Source organism: Ischnura elegans, chromosome X (assembly GCF_921293095.1).
Source record: "Ischnura elegans chromosome X, ioIscEleg1.1, whole genome shotgun sequence".
Classification (NCBI taxonomy): Eukaryota; Metazoa; Arthropoda; class Insecta; order Odonata; family Coenagrionidae; genus Ischnura; species Ischnura elegans.
Genome location: NC_060259.1, coordinates 57,152,008 through 57,168,755, shown reverse-complemented (window position 1 = coordinate 57,168,755; position 16,748 = coordinate 57,152,008). Strand labels below are relative to the sequence as shown.

Here is a 16,748-nt window from a genome sequence, read left to right as displayed (position 1 = left end):
AATGCAGGAGATGGAAAGAGAGCAGAGCAAGAGTCAACATCCGGCACGTCCTTCACTCTTATCACTAACTCATCTGGAATTGTGGTTTGGAAAGGTGAGGGTAGAGCTTGACCCAGACAGCCTTAGGAATGTCAATATCACGCACTCAGGAATGTGGGTATCACACACCAATTCCTTTCCCTGGGCTACCACACTTTTTGGGGATTTTATTTTGGAGTGTCCAAAAGCTTCTCCAAAATCTTATAAATTGACATTTTAGTGAAATCTGGAATTCAATCTCACAGGTCTCAAGTTTTGTGTTATACACCAGAAGAAAATTGGAATGGTGGAAGAGTAGTTAGAATTCATTGTGAAGTGTGTGGTTTAGTTGTGAATGCATCCAAATAGTTCACTATGTCAAGTGTCATTGCTTTGGAAGAGATTCAGCTCGATACCATAATTGTGCTGGGAGGTGTAGATTTTAGCTCAGCTGTCTTTTCCTCATGTGCTGTCATTAATGTGGATGGAAATTATTTATTTTGGATATTGCAAGAAATCTTAAGTTTCGTGGATGAAAATTTACTTTGATACTAGGAAGGTCCTGTGTGTAGCCATGATTAATATTAGATCCTCCCTGTGGGGACAAGCCACCCTGAGTCTGGCCTTCTCCAGAAGATTCAGAGTGAAATGTGAAACCGAGATTGAAACCACTAGAACAATAATCATGGTTCCTCTATCTTTTTCATAACTCCTCTGTGTTTTCCAATTCATACTAGGCATATCCATCCCTAATAATATCCATATATTAATTGTAAATTGGGGTTTACTGTATGCCTAGTTCAGTGTCTTAAAGCTTCATAACTATTCACTCTAGACCAGCTATTATCACCCTTAACGTCATTTACATCCAGTGAATTTTCATTTCTGCTTCAATCTCGCAAAACCTTATGTAATAAAGAGGGTGTTCACTTCCAGGCTATAATTATATTGGATACCCATGAATTTCTATAAAACTTAAGTTTTATTAGTGCTACACACCCCATGCATATTGTGTGGTTTTGTGTAATACTCATACTTTTGAGTAATATCCACACAAATACATGGATTACCCTTAGGAAATTTCGTTTTCCCTCTCTTTCCTTCAGATGTTTTTCTTACATGATGATATTTTGTTCTTGTATTAATGAGAGGAGGAAATTTTTAAGGATGAATCAAGCTGGTGAGAAATTTAAGAATGTATTGGTGTGATTGATCCGAAACTTACACCTGAACTCAAAAATGTCTTGCAGTATAGTGAGAAAAATTCATCAGTGAAAAACAGCTGTCTTGACCAAAAAGTGGACTTGTATTCAGTTTTATAATTTTATTATGCATTAATTTGCATCAAAACATGGTGCCTCAAGTCCCAGTAGGGTTAAATTGATCTCTGTGATGATGTATTATGCATGATGTGTGAATTCCACTATCCACTATGATTTTCAGAAACAAAATAATATGTAATGTAATGAGAAGCTATAAATGTAATTTTTTGTCCTGTGTTATTATAGTTAGCTAAAATATGAAGTTCAATTCTCATGACAAATTCTAGTGCGAAGAGGGTTAACCTAGTTAGTGGTGGTATGCTTTATGTGTTGTCGATCTTTCTTGAGGATTCTCATCAACCAATCAAAAGGGTAAAGTAAGTCTTGGTCCCTCCTACTGCTCTTATTCTAGATGTAATTTCAACCAATTTGCATTTTAAGAATTCAATCATCAGTTTTGGTTTATGTGAGTAAGAAGCTCTGATGGATAGAGATTTTAAGCATATGCAAGTGAGCAGCCTGCGGGCAGCCATCAGGAGAAAGGCTTCAAGGAGTAGTTCCTGCAGCCTCCTGAGCCTTTGTCACAAGATCTTCCAGATCCCAGGTACTGAAATAGGATGGTCTTCTTCTTTGAGGATAATGCAGACTGCCTACTGAATTGGGTATACTTGGATAGAGGTAAGCCTGTGAGTGTGTGTGGAAAGTGAAAAGAAAACACTGACTGAGGTATGGAATTGAATGATGGATTCTAAGTATGTGTCCCTGTGGATAAATTATTGATATAATTCTTATAGATTTAACCAGTTATGACACTCTAGTGTGGATTTTCTTTGAGTGGATAGAGAGGTGATCCCTGAGGTCACCTCAAATGACTACACATATCCTAAGTGACATGCATGTGGCTTTGGATTCCCTTGTTGTGGTTTCAATAGTTCTCCATGTATCTTATTTAAAACTTGTGTTCGGGAAGATAGATGAATTGTTCTATACTAATTAAAATGACCATATGGAATTACATCTCTTACATTATAATGTGTTGAAACACTCTTTCCATGCATTAATCATTGCAACTCAAGAGTATTTAGTCATCTATTACTATTGCCTATAGGCTATAAAATATATTAAGTGAATAAAAGTGAAAGCATCAATGTTAATATGGTATTGGATAAGATTTGCAGGTGATGGTTTCATGAGTGAAGTATAAGGTTTAATTTGAAGAGCTATATTTCAGGACCAATGGATATCAGATCGTGTGCATTTCATGGAAATCAACGTTTAAGGGTGTCTCGGGGTCCAAACTCTCCAAAATGTTTGGGAGGTACAGTCCTTGGTGCACCCCCTCCTAATGAACCCTCCTGAGATGCTATTCCTCCTTCAAGAGCTCCCAAACACAGAAACCAGAAGGGAGCTGTCAAATACTTGTCATGGTACTGTAGTGACTAAGTACTACTAGGCTCTGCACTGACTAACTACGAGGCACTACTGACTCCTTGAGTCAACTACTTGTACCTCAAAGTCTACTGCATTTTATGTCATCCAATCAATGAGAGATATGTAGTCATTTGACTGGCATATTGAGGTTTTAATGTCAACGTTCATCATAATTTTTGCCTCTTCCACTGAAAATATGGCGACTCACACTGAGTAGTAAATGACAATATGGTGATCCTTTTGCCAAAGGATGATAGTGAAACCAGTATGACTGTGGAAACCTATTGAAAACTTTCTCCGTGGAGATAATTTTTTGGGATTTTTCAACTCTAGGGCATGATTTTGATATCCGCTCTGATGCTGTTAAAAATTTCAGCCTTGAAAGTGTGGTGGCAAAGTGTTAACCTTTGGTTGAACTTCCCTGACGTATAGGCAGAAATACAGGCAGTAGGCTTGGATCCATGTGGAAAAAATCAAAGCTATAATATATATATTGGTGGGCAGCTTTTGCTAAGGATTACTGTTGAATATGTCCAAAGGCAGGAAATTCAAATGCCAATTGCATTTATAAGAGAAAATATTTCCTAAAACGGTTTTTTGATTGTCAATAGGGAGGAGAACAGGAGTTAGCCCATTCAGTGCTAGACTAAGAGTGCATGGGCTAGGCTAAGTGTGCGTGGGCTTGGCTAATAGGGCATGGGCTAGGCCAAGAGTGCACAGGCTAGGCTAAGAATGCATGGGCTAGGCTAAGAGTTTCTGGGTATACCATTGGCCCAAAGAAAATATGTAGGGACAAAAACAATGTATCCTTATTTTGAATGAAGATGCTGCAAAAGTCATCCACTAAAAATACCCCCTTACAGCACCCGCTTTGATATACTGGATAGCCTGATGATTCCAATTTATAGTCCTAATGTGGTATGTAATTTGCTATGACTAGATTTTAATAGATAATATTTCATTGGCCTTTAGAATTTATGCAAGTTTCTTGTGATCCCCTCTAGGTGAGGTGCTTCATTTGTTTTGGCAATTGTGTGAATTATGTTCTTGCAAAAAATTTACTGCTTTGAAAACATTTTACTGCCAGATAAGAAAATTTTGTAGCTTTATCTTAGAATATTGATAATAAATCTTCAACTATCCAACTTTACCCCTATGTGTTATAATTTTAAATTATTTATCATGCACCTGCTTTTAAGGATGTGTTATACATAGTTAAGCATGCGCACCTGCTATAGCATGTAATCATACCTTCAATGTGTCACTTATATTGTTGTGAGTATGTATATTTTTTTCCTTTTTCCATGGATAGAATCTGTTGTTTCATTTTGTTAGCCTAGTAATAGCCTAACTAGTCAACCGGCCAAGTGAATATTTGGTGAATATGAAGATTTTTTGTTCATTCGGAGGTCATATTTTATTATGTTTGCTCAGCATGAGCAAATTATCCCTTTCTAATAGTGGATGCCCTTTTTCTCCTCAGGTTAAAATATTGTATGTTAGGAACCTGCTGTTGGAAACTAGTGAAGAGGACATTAAAATTTTTTTCATGCCAGATTGTGGTGGAGAAATTGAACGAGTGAAGAAGATAAGAGATTTTGCCTTTGTGCATTTCTCTTCACGTGAAGCTGCAGAAAAAAGTATGGAGGCCACCAAAGGTACATACTTGATTCACTATTAATTCCACTATTTTGAATGAATACATCATATGATATCAATATTTTTTCTTAGGATTGAATATTCTTGAAATATTACTACCATTATATTAAAAGAATCACAAATTGTCTTATTTCACTCAGATGTGCGCCTCTGTCTGTTATTACTTGTACTGAATTTTTGGGTGCAGAAATTTTCAAAACAAGGCTGTCTGGCTTGCATTTTTGTCAGGAAAGCTTAAAAAACTTATAGATTAGATGATTATCAGTTTTTTCCCCTTTTTTTTCAAGGAAAAAAACTTGATGGGTGCACTCTGGAAGTCATGTGGGCCAAGCCAATCAACCAGTTTTATCATAAAGTCAAAAAAGAATTTGACAGAAGGAAGGCAGCTACACGGCAACATTCTTATCATAAAAATATTGGCAATATTAGTATTCCTGTGGTGTCACAGTCATGGAGTCGTGGTGGATCACAGAGGTTAGAAATTGTAGCTATGATTAACTCTCAGATAACTTGCTTCTATCTGGTTTGGTGGTAAACCCTTGCATGCATTCATCCAGGCTAGAGTTGGGCTGGCAAAATGAGCAGTGCTGATGAATATACAGTAAAACCTCTTTATATCGTAATGGAGGGGACCAAAATTTGGGCAATTTGATGTATGGAGGTTCATTGTAGAGAGGTTTCAGTGATAGGCACCATTTTTTCATATCCTTTGAAAATGATAGGCACTACTGTCTTTTAAACTATAATATTTATGTGTTTAAACAAATATGCATGCATTAGTGAACATGTATATATTATTTAATAATTACAGAAAGCAAGTGCTATTGCATGATTTTTACCATGATTCGAGAGAAAACGATGTGATCTCTCTTAATTCAACAGTCACTTAAAATAATTAGGATAGTCGGATACCTTTTTTCTTATTTACTGTTAGGTATGCTCTCATAAGGAACAAAATGGCCATAACTAATGATTGACGTGATAATTACAGCATATTAAAGGTGTATTGTAAGGTTCAGTATATCGATAGCATCAGGGAAAGGCAGGATTAGTTTAAAGGAAAAACTCCATTACTCAAGCAGGTTTATTGGGCACATCCGCACTCTACAGCCGCCAAACACACTCTCCGCTCTTCGTGGACGCAACTCCGATGGCCGTTCTCATAGCACGCCTCTCCGCGTGATATCTCCTCTATCTTCTCACTCGCGGCCACCCAAGAGGCTGCCTTCTGCTGACGCTGCACGGTTCTCACGCATAAGGCGATGGGGAGTGGGGTACGTGACAGGAAGGGTGATAAGACGAGACGCAAACCGCCAATGCAGCGGCCCGTGGGCGGTGGGTGGCGAGAGGTGGAAAAAGGAGGTCACGTCCCATCTTCGTGATACTTACATCACCCTCCCTCCAAACAACATTTAATCCCCCGATTAAATAGGGATGGCCGGAAACTGAAAAAATGCTTAATAAGTGACAATATATACCAAAGAACCAAAAACATCCAAGCAATTGGGATTACCCACACGATACAAAAGAAAAAAAAATTAACACTCAGTAATGGTAAATCATGTCCCCAAAATAAAAGAAAAAACATAGCATTCAAGGAATAATGTTTACACAAAAATAAATTCTGAGAGACAATAAAAAATAAACGTGATCAAAACCATCGTGGAATAATAATTACACTTCTACCATTACACAAATCAACAAATTCAGTACATCAACAATAAAAGCACAAACCAAACTATGAAATTACACTTCAAACGCCACCGTGAAAGAAAGAATTGGGAAGAAAACAAATCATTCAAATATTTCACGCGCCTCTCTCTCTCTCACTTCACTTCTCCTCACTTTCATTTACTCTACGCGATACACAATAAAAATTTCTTCACTTTTCTCAGGATCTCTGACAGCCACGAAAAAGCTCTTCGGGGCAAGGGGGTTGGGAAGGGCAAACAGTTTTATTTTAAATCAGTCACACACTCTGAACATTTCACGCTACAATCACTGGCCTTTGAATTACTTTTCTCGTCTCGGCCGTAAGTCGTAGACACGGGGACCACTCACACCCACTGGGACCTCGTCGGGGGGGGCAGGGGAGGGTAAGGGCGTCTTCTCGTCAATGACGTCTTCTCCAGCTGGCGGCGAGACGTCCTGCCGTCGCGGTCGAGGGCGGAGATGATATGGGGGTCTCCGCGGAAGTGCCGGCGTGTCGACCTTCGCAGGAATGCAGCCTATCTCACGCTCACCGCCCAGATGATGCCGCACTGTTTGTTGACACTCTTCTTCGCCGGCCGCCGAGTTAACACTCGATTCTTCGTTACACTCCGTATTCAAGTCTGGGCTTGATGCTTCCTCTCGAGAGACAGTGGACTCAGGGGGGGAAACTTGAGGGATTTCACCAACACTAGGGGTGGGGGAGGGCTCACTTTGGGAAGGGGGGGCTTCAATTCGCGTATTCGGCGATTCTTGAGGAGGACATGTGGAATTAGTCATATAAGGTAAATTTTTCCTTGGTCTTCCCCTCCCCCTTCTAAACACCTCAGGGCGGAAAATACAGTCAGCTTCTCGCTTTTGTTTTTTGCACGCTCGATCAGCACACGCAAACGGAATTTCGCCAATGCATTCCTCCCATTCACTATCGGATACGGCCTTTCTCGGTCTGCCACGCCGTCTTTCTCCGTGGGGTGGGGGAGGAATCGAAAGATGACTAGGGTGGGGTTTCACTCGATCCTTATGTACGATCACAGTCCTATGCTGAAGCTGCAATTTTAAATTGGAGGGGGAAAGTACTTCTATCACCCTATACGGTCCTTTCCAGGGGCTGTGAAACTTTCGCACTTTGCCCGGTTTAAGAACTGGGTCCGTCAAGTACACATACTCACCCGCGACATAATTTCTCCCCCTTTTAGTGTTTTTTAATCCTTTAGCTTGTTCCTCATGGGCTCTGCGATTATTCCGTTTACAATCTTTCCAAATCACTTGCAGTCTATTTTGTAGCTGGGACACAAAATCGTCCACGGAAACAGGGTCGTTTTTCACGCACTCAAAGGGGGTCTTTAGCCTTTCCCCGAATATCACTTCATGAGGGGAACGACGTACGCTTCTATGCCAGCTTGAATTGTATGCACAGACTGCATAACCTACCCATAAATCCCAGTCATTGTTTTTGCAATTAACATAGTGGGAGATGATCTGAGCTATTGTACGGTGTACTCTCTCGACCCTGCCGTTACATTGGGGGTGGAATGGGGAGGTTTGTAACTTCTCTATGCCCAACAACCGACACACATTCTGGAAGAGTTCCGAGGTAAAATTACTACCCTGATCGGAAAGTATTTTTTCCGGGACACCGAACTTAAATATCCAATCGCGCACCAGAGTAACGGACACAGATTCCGCGGTTTGATCCCCCAAGGGCGCCATCACCAAATACCGTGAAAAATGATCTATGATGGATAATACGTAACGATTTCCGCGTTCCATTTTTGGGAGCGGCCCCACGATGTCTAGTGCAATGAATTGGAATGGTCGGTCCGCCTCCGGCAGCGGCTGCAATGGCGCCTTTGTCTTCCCATATGGCGACCTACGTAGACATGACACGCACCCCCTGACGTAATCAGTACAGTCTTTCTTCCATCCCGGCCACCAATACTGACCGCCCACGCGATACTTTGTGGAATTTACACCCATGTGCCCAGCGAGCCTATGGTCATGACACTGCGTTAGTATTTGCCTCCTCAAACCAGCAGGAACAACTACTTTGTGCACCCCTTCCTCAATTCGACACAGCAAGCCATCCGCAAATTCAAACTTATTCTTCCCGATCCATCCGATGCACTCTGCGTCTGCTTCTTGCGCCTCCTTTAGATTCAGTTCCTCCTCTGCAGCGACTTTTCTTACCTTGCGGCTCAACCCATCGGCATTCCCATGCAATTTCCCCGGCTTATGACACACCTCGTAATCGTATTCCGACAATTTTAATGTCCAACGAATCAACCGGCTATTAGGATCCTTCAGACTAAATAACCATTTAAGAGCCGCATGATCAGTGATAATGTTAAATTTTCGCCCATATAAGTAACACCTGAAATACCCTACGGCCCAAACGACTGCGAGTAATTCTCGTTCAGTGGCAGAATAATTTTGCTCCGCTTGATTAAGCCTACGAGATGCAAAGGCGATGGGATGTTCTTCTCCACCAATCTCTTGTGATAACACGGCGCCGAGGGCGTGATTACTAGCATCGGTAGACAACGTGAACGGTTTCCGAAAATCAGGATATGCCAGCACAGGGGTGGAAGTTAGAGAGTATTTCAATTGACTCAAAGCAGCCTCGCATTCAGCGTCCCACTCGAATGCCCTCCCCTTTTTAAGAAGATTTGTGAGCGGCTTTGCAATCGACGCGAATCCCTTTACAAATCGCCGATAGTAGTTAGCCAGGCCGAGAAATGACTGCAGCTCTCGGACGTTCGTAGGTGTTGGAAAGTCTCGCACCGCTTGAATTTTTTCTGATTCCGGTCGCACCCCTTCACCACTTATCACATGACCCAAATAATTCACGCTGCTTTCCGCAAAATTGCATTTCTCTATTTTTAACGACAACCCAGCGTCACTTAGCCGCTGGAAAACAGAGCGTAACCGGACAACATGATCATCCACCGTGTCACTGAATACGATAATATCGTCTAAATAGACGAGACAACGTTCCGGCTTAAGGCCTCTAAGTACGCCGTCCATCATCCGCTGAAAACTTCCCGGCGCGTTCCTAAGGCCAAAGGGCATGCGTTTATACTCATACAGGCCACTATCGACAATAAACGCGGTTTTCTCCTGCGAGTCTTTAGCCATGGGTATCTGGTGATAACCACTCGTCATATCCAAAGTAGTGAAATAGCGACACCCCCCTAAATAATCCAAAGTTTCTACTATGTTAGGTAGCGGGTACACGTCAGGAATTGTGACAGCATTAAGTGCCCTAAAGTCTACACAAAAACGGTACGCCGGCTTTCCATCGGTAGACTTTTTTGGAACAATAACAATTGGGCTCGCCCAAGGACTGGAACTAGGGGATATTACCCCAGTTTTTAACTGCTCTTGGACGAATTGTTCAACCAAGGGCTTCTGGTGAAAAGGAATCCGATACGGACGTCGGTATATTGGACGAGCGTCACCAGTAGGAATATGATGTTCAACGAGATTAGTAACAGGGATGGATTCCTTTTCACTAAATAGTCCCCGAAAACTTTCTATTAGTTCCTGAAGAGGTTTCCTTTCCGACTCTGAAAGGTGTGCAAGTTTTTCCGTGAGATCCCACCCCGACTTGTCCTTCTCCGCGCGTGTAATTGCTCTTTCCGGAACTTCACTAATTTCCACACCGTTTGCCGCGGCAATCGTCGTACCTCGACGTATTCTAATTCCCTCGTCACTCCAATTAGACATCATTACTATTACCCGGTTTTCCTCATCCACCCTACTCAGGGTCCGGGCAACGGCGCACCCTTCCACTTCGATCAATCTGGGTTCTATCACAACCATTTTTGCGCCCCCTACCGCCGCGCGTGGTACAGTCACTAGAAACCTTTTTTCTGACCGTGGCGGTATGTACTCCTCATCTGAAAGAATTACCGCATGGTCCTTGTCCGTAGTGATCCGGAACGCACTAAATGTCTTTTCCGAACGATCATTCTCTACCCCATCAGCCCCGTGCAGCGGAATTACACGCCCGTCTAGTTTCATTGCCCTTTCTGGAAGGTTGATTACACATCCGTATTTACATAGAAAATCTAACCCCAAAATCCCTTCAAAACCGCCCAATGTTTCAACTACTTGCACATTGATTGGATAAACATAACCGCCTATTTCTAAAGACACCGGCTTCTCACCATAACTTTTCAGCACCCGCCCCGCGACGCCTCGGATGCGATATTGTGACGGCTTCATCCCGCTCCCTCTACACGATCCCCGCACTAATAATGACACTTGGGCCCCAGTGTCTAACAGAAACGAGCACATTTTCCCTTCAACCACCGCTCGCACGACTAAGTCCTTCACTCCCGCACTCACCTGGACGGCTGGAATCAGCACTTCCTTTACCAGGGGTCGGCGCCGGCGGGACGGTCGACCCCTTTGCCGTTTAAATTGGCCGCCCGGCTCGATGACCCCTTCCTGCACTCACGAGCAAAATGGCCCTCCACGCCGCAGCTGTAGCACTTCCCACGGCGATGGCTGCGACACTCACGGGCGAAATGGCCAGTGCGCCCGCAATTGTAGCACTCACGAGCCGTCACCTGGAACGCTCGACGACTGGGCGATGGATTACGCGGCGTCCTCTCAGCCTCCCGGATTCTCACTGCCGTCGCGACGGCGGCGTCGAAACTCTCGGGCATAGCGAGTCGGCATAGCCTGCCCAATTCGCCCGAAAGGCCTCTCAAGAAGGCATCCAAGGCTCGCTGATCAGCCTCGTATCTCATTGCCTCCATCCGCTCCGGAGTTCCGCCGATTTCTGCCGTCCGCGCGTTGATCCGCCTGACTCGATCCGCGAACACTTCGATGTCCTCCTTCGGCTCCATGTGAATGACTGCTAGGAGCTCTCGGTAGAAACGAGCGGTCTTTTTCGAGTGATAGCGGTCGAGAATGATGTTCTTCCATGCCGAGTAAGTTGCCACCGTCTTACATTCTAGTCTCGTGCGCTCGTACACCGCGGCTTCCCCACCCAGACGTAGCCGCGCGGCGGCGAGCGTTTCCCCATCGCTCCATCCGCTCAGGGACGCCACCTGCTGGACTCGCTCGAGGTAGGCACCGACGTCATCGCCGGGGCGACCATGGAAGGGTTCTATGGAATTTAGGAGGGTGAATTTTGCACTCGCGGGTGAAGCGACCTCCTGCCCTTCTCCCCTGGCGACGACGGCTCTCAAACGCTCGTTCTCAGCACCCAGCTGCTCAAGTTTGTCTGAAAAGTCGTCGATCACCCGTTGGAGGTCCACCTCTTGCCCGCCAAAACTAACCCGACTCGCCATCTCGCCTTAGGTCGTCTCGTGTACTGCCCCTTGATACATATCGATCCCCACTTCGGACACCAGATGTAAGGTTCAGTATATCGATAGCATCAGGGAAAGGCAGGATTAGTTTAAAGGAAAAACTCCATTACTCAAGCAGGTTTATTGGGCACATCCGCACTCTACAGCCGCCAAACACACTCTCCGCTCTTCGTGGACGCAACTCCGATGGCCGTTCTCATAGCACGCCTCTCCGCGTGATATCTCCTCTATCTTCTCACTCGCGGCCACCCAAGAGGCTGCCTTCTGCTGACGCTGCACGGTTCTCACGCATAAGGCGATGGGGAGTGGGGTACGTGACAGGAAGGGTGATAAGACGAGACGCAAACCGCCAATGCAGCGGCCCGTGGGCGGTGGGTGGCGAGAGGTGGAAAAAGGAGGTCACGTCCCATCTTCGTGATACTTACAGTATAAGAAAAAAAATAAGGGTGAAACTTTTATTGCTGAAAATGTCATTCCACATACGTAATCATGGCTGCATTAATGGTCTCTAGTTGTCTCGGTACGATTTGCAGAGGTAGTTAGGCGGTCTCGGGGGTATCTTCTTGGTATGATAAGTGGAGGTTTTATGAGATAAAGAGGTTCACTACAAAGAGGTTTGCCTATAAATTTACATGTAAATCTGACGGGACCGTAGGGGTGGTATGAAGTATGGAGGTTTACTATGTAAAGATGTTCACCACATAGAGGTTTTACTGTATTAGGTGCGCAGCTAAGTTCCTGCTGTTTGTTAACAGATGGATCTAGCAGTGATTACTGGTCGACTTTGATGTATCGGAAACGTCACGAATCAAGCTTAGACATTTGGTAAACAAACTGCTCGACTACAGTGGCGAGTTTTTTAGCGTCATATCCTTATTGTTGTGTGAAAATGTCCGTGTTTGTGCCAGGTAACTGTCATTTGTGGGGAGTGTTTATTTTCTCCTTTCGTTCGAAGAACACAGGGGCTGAAGTGCATAGAGAGCTCCAAAAAGTTTACGGAGATGCAGCTCCAAGTGAAATAACGTGCCGTGATTGCTTCCGTCGCTTCAAAGACAGTCATTCCAGTGCTGACTTGAAGGAAGACAAAAACCTTCGAAGACGCTGAATTGGAGGCATTGCTCGATGAAGATCAGTACCAAACTCAAGAAGAGCTTGCTTATGCATTAGGAGTTGGCCAGCAATCCATTTCCAAGCGATTGGATGCATGGGATTTATGCAAAAGCAAGGAACTTGGATTCCTTATGTTTTTAAGTGATTCTACAGCATGATAACCCTCAACCCCACGTTGAAAAACCCGTTAAAACCTACCTGTAAATGCTCAAATGGAAAGTCCTAAAACCCCCCCCCCCCCCCGCTGTATTCCCCACATATTATGCCATCCGATTATTACTTGTTCTGTTGTATGGCACATGGTCTGGCTGATCTGCGGTTGCGCTCATACGAAGACACCAAAAAAATGGCATGATTCGTGGGTAGCCACGAAAAGTGAACATTTTTACCGTTACGATATTGGCCTCTGCCACAATGTTGGGGAAAAGTTGTAGCTAGCAACGGACAATACTTTGAATGAATCATTTTTTCATGATAAAGTTGTATTTTCGTTCAAAAAACGGCGGGAACTTAGTTGCGCACCTAATATAAAACCACGCATATTTGAAAACAGTTTCAGGTGTAGGTATGGAACACAATACACATTAAACACACCATGGCAACCAATCAGGGATCATTGCTAAGTCTGCAAGCACAGGAAAATTACATCCGCTGGAGGTGGTGAACATCTTAGTGGAGCATTCAATCCCAGGTTCAATAATAATAATAGTCTTTATTCATCCTGAGCACATTTACATGTGATGGATGTCGTCATTTTTACATTGTACAATCAGAAAATTAAAGTTGAAACATATATTGTTTACATTCTGATAGTATCATTTAAGTAGCATTAAAAATAATATTTTAAAAAATGGATGAAGTCAAAAACACAAGGTGGAAAAATCAAGTTCAAAGTACAGTGGAACCTCGTTAAAGCGAGTACGGGCTATAGCGACACTCCCGCTATAACGAGAGATAGCCGATGCACCGTCAATTGACCCTATAATAAGCGTGTAAAAAAATTTGTTTTTACGAGACCCTTTTGGTGCTGGCTCTCGCCATAGCGAGGGTTTCACCACCGGAAGACTTTCATCAAGACTCCTTAACCTCTGTAATTGCTAGCGATCTGTTAGAAATGAAGTTAATGGAGTGCTCAGTCTCAAATTTATGTGGTAAACTGTCGTTCGATAAAGAAGTAGTTAATTTTGGTGAAAATATTGTGGCACTAGCATTCGCGAATGCTTTATCTTCTTTTGTTCCTCGGCCGGCAGAAAGCAGTCGGCAGCATATCCGCACGTCCGTGAGTTGCGTGAATAGAAAGCATTTGATGGCAGTCACCACGGCCAAAAAACACCAAACACGTCTAAGCGAGAAAATAATAATAAAGGAGTAATATGAGAGTGTCGAAATTAATTTATCTTCCTATTTGCTCTTCGCAATAAAAAAAGCAAAAGCGCCCAAGGAATGCAGACCATGAAGACTTAGAAGGAGCTTTGTTCGGGTGGTTTTGCCCACTCAAATCTGCGGGAACTTCCGAGAAAGGGGCTACGCCTAAGCCTAAAGCGGAGTATTTCAGGGATAGATTGCGAATCGAGAATTTTAAGAGTTCGGAAGGTTGATTATACTAATGCGAAGCACCAAAGCGTTATCTCCCCTCATAATTGCTGGTGATGCCTGCGGTGTAAACCCAAAGTCGTAGAAGAAAGGACTCCGATCATAAGAATCTTTAGAAGTATTCCCCGCGTCATATAACATAGACGAAACGGAACTTTTTTACATACAACTCTCCGACAAAACCCTTGCAGTATGAGGTATTTCTCGCAATGATGCCTCCAAAGGTAGGTAGTGCGCCTTAGCGATGATGTAGGATGTACGAAGCAATGATACTCAGCGTGAATTGTCAGGATGGACGTATTTATTCTCCGTTGCGGATTTACAAGGGTGAACTATTCGCGTCAGTGGTCGGAGTCGTACTGGCGCTCTCTTTTGTAACGTGGGTAGCCGAGCATCCCCTGGTGGCCGCTGGAAGAACTCACAGAACAACTAATTCTCGTTTGCAGTGCCGTGGTAAACTCTGTGTATTATTTCAAATACGTCGCGAGCGTAACACTCAAAAAGAAACTTTTTTCAACAACGGCAATTTAAATCACATCACTTTTTAAGCTTAGCAAACTTTTTACCGTAGATGATGTAGATATTACATTATCTGATAGAAAAAGTCTTCCAAGGCAGGAACGTTATACAACCTTCCACCGTTTTCGCGTGTAGAAACAAATTTAATGCGTTATTTCACTTCACTGCCGCTTAACGTACAGAAACAATAAACATACACCAATGGAAACATTTGAGGCATTAAATAACCGCGATATGTACTGTTTTATCAGTTAATTTTTGAATTTTCAGTGGAAAATACCAAAATAATAGAATGATCACGTAAGTGAACTAATTAAGTGCATAGAAAAATGGCTTCCTCGGTTGCGCATTGGCATAATGATTGACGAAACAATGCTTTCCATGATTTTTATTCAGTGCGGCGCTTATAAATTGTTTGAATAGTAAGTCGTTGTTTGAGTAAGGAAAATAAGTGATGCAAAAAAACATCGCCTTTCGTCTGGATTTATGCTTACGTTTATCGGATAGATGATTATCTGTCGCCGCACCACTCCTGTTCCTGTATATCTGTTCGCAACAGGTATATTGGCTATTATTTGCTCCACCTCCGGTAAAGCGACAATTCGCTATAGCGAGTGTTTATTAATGCACCGTGGGGTGTCGTTATATCGAGGTTGCACTGTATTCCATAATATCATACAATTGTCTGTTCAGTAGCCACTTTTCCATCACCCCATGAAACTTGTTAAAGGTTGTATGGTGAGCAGATTTGGGCACTGTTTTCGAGTGTCATGGATGGCAAGAAGGCACGGTTGCTCCACATGTTCTTCCCAAGGTTGCCCCTTGAGCAACTAATTGCAACTCAACTGTTTGGTGCATTACATGCGTGTTGGTTTCTGATGTGACACAGCGATTTGATGCATCTTAACAATCCCAGGCCTTCTACCACACGCCTTGCACAATGGTGCACAATATGTGGTGGTCCCCTAACAAAAACTTCAATTCTTTTGTTAATTATTATTAACCAATAATTATGATTAAATATTTGTTAACTTAAGTATACTTATGAACACATCAACTATGTTGGCATTAATTCAGAGTTACTGTCTCCTCTGAAGTGTAATTGTCACCTTGTTTGACTAATGCATGTAAAATGTAAACTGTTAAAATCATATATGAAAAACAAATATTAACCACGCTCCTAGCTTTGGCTTATAATTTACTGTTGCTGTTTAATTTAGCCAATTACTGGTAGTCTTAAAGATGGTTTTTTATAGCCTCTTTTGTGTGAGCTGATATATCATTTTTGCATTCTTTAAAAGCATATACTTGGTGGAAGTACAAAAATGTTGAAGGCATTAAAAAATTTATTTCATGACAGGTGTATTATAATTTATTTCATTTGTCTTACAGTGACCAGAATCCAACTTACATAAATGGTTTTCACTGTGGCCAGTCTTCATACAATTGTGCTGAAAGTTTCCGAATGTCCAACGCAGTTGATGGGATTTTTATGTCCATGCCAACATCTCAAGAGGTAAGGCTTCATGCCATATAGTTTGAAATGTGCCTGTTAATTTAATTTTTCAATTATAGGGAATATATACATATATGTATGAAGTTAAGTATTGTTGATACGAAGTTCACAGGATCAAAAAACTGGAGGTTCGTATAAATGAACTTCGTAAGAGCATTTCTTTTCGGAACCGTCGCAAAAAACATACCTTGTCAAAATTCCTTGTCTCTTCAGATACTTATCCTCTTCTTGTCCCTTACTTATAGTCATGCTACAAAAGAGTCTTGGAGTCTTGCGAATGATATACGTAATTAAATTATGAACAAATACATTAAATCCTTGAGATACGAACAAGATGTGTTCCGAGGCCTTGTTCATAAGTTAATTAAACCTATGCTAGGCATCGAAAAGTGTGGTTATCCTGCAGAACGCAACATTTCAGTTCTGCGTTAACTCTCAATTGTGACGAACTGATCTAGCTGCACACTCAATGTGGCTGGAGCATAAAAAATTTGCTGTATACTGGATGGAATAATGGGTGAAATGCTGAACAGTTCCTGGCTTCACAGCAGATGAATTGATACTTTGTTTAGACTGTGCCCAAAGTGCAACCAATGCAGCACAAAC

At 42.7% G+C, this 16,748-nt stretch overlaps 1 protein-coding gene across 2 annotated transcripts in view; it reads left to right on the top strand.

The window, feature by feature from the left end:
* LOC124170866 (APOBEC1 complementation factor-like) overlaps positions 1-16,748 on the top strand; it is a 36,706-nt gene that overhangs the window by 8,075 nt on the left and 11,883 nt on the right. For both annotated transcript variants that reach the window (XM_046549880.1, XM_046549879.1), the window contains exons 2-4: positions 4,195-4,369; positions 4,658-4,844; positions 16,019-16,142. In XM_046549880.1, coding sequence (XP_046405836.1) covers positions 4,195-4,369; positions 4,658-4,844; positions 16,019-16,142 — 486 coding nt within the window. The remainder of the gene's footprint in view (positions 1-4,194; positions 4,370-4,657; positions 4,845-16,018; positions 16,143-16,748) is intronic.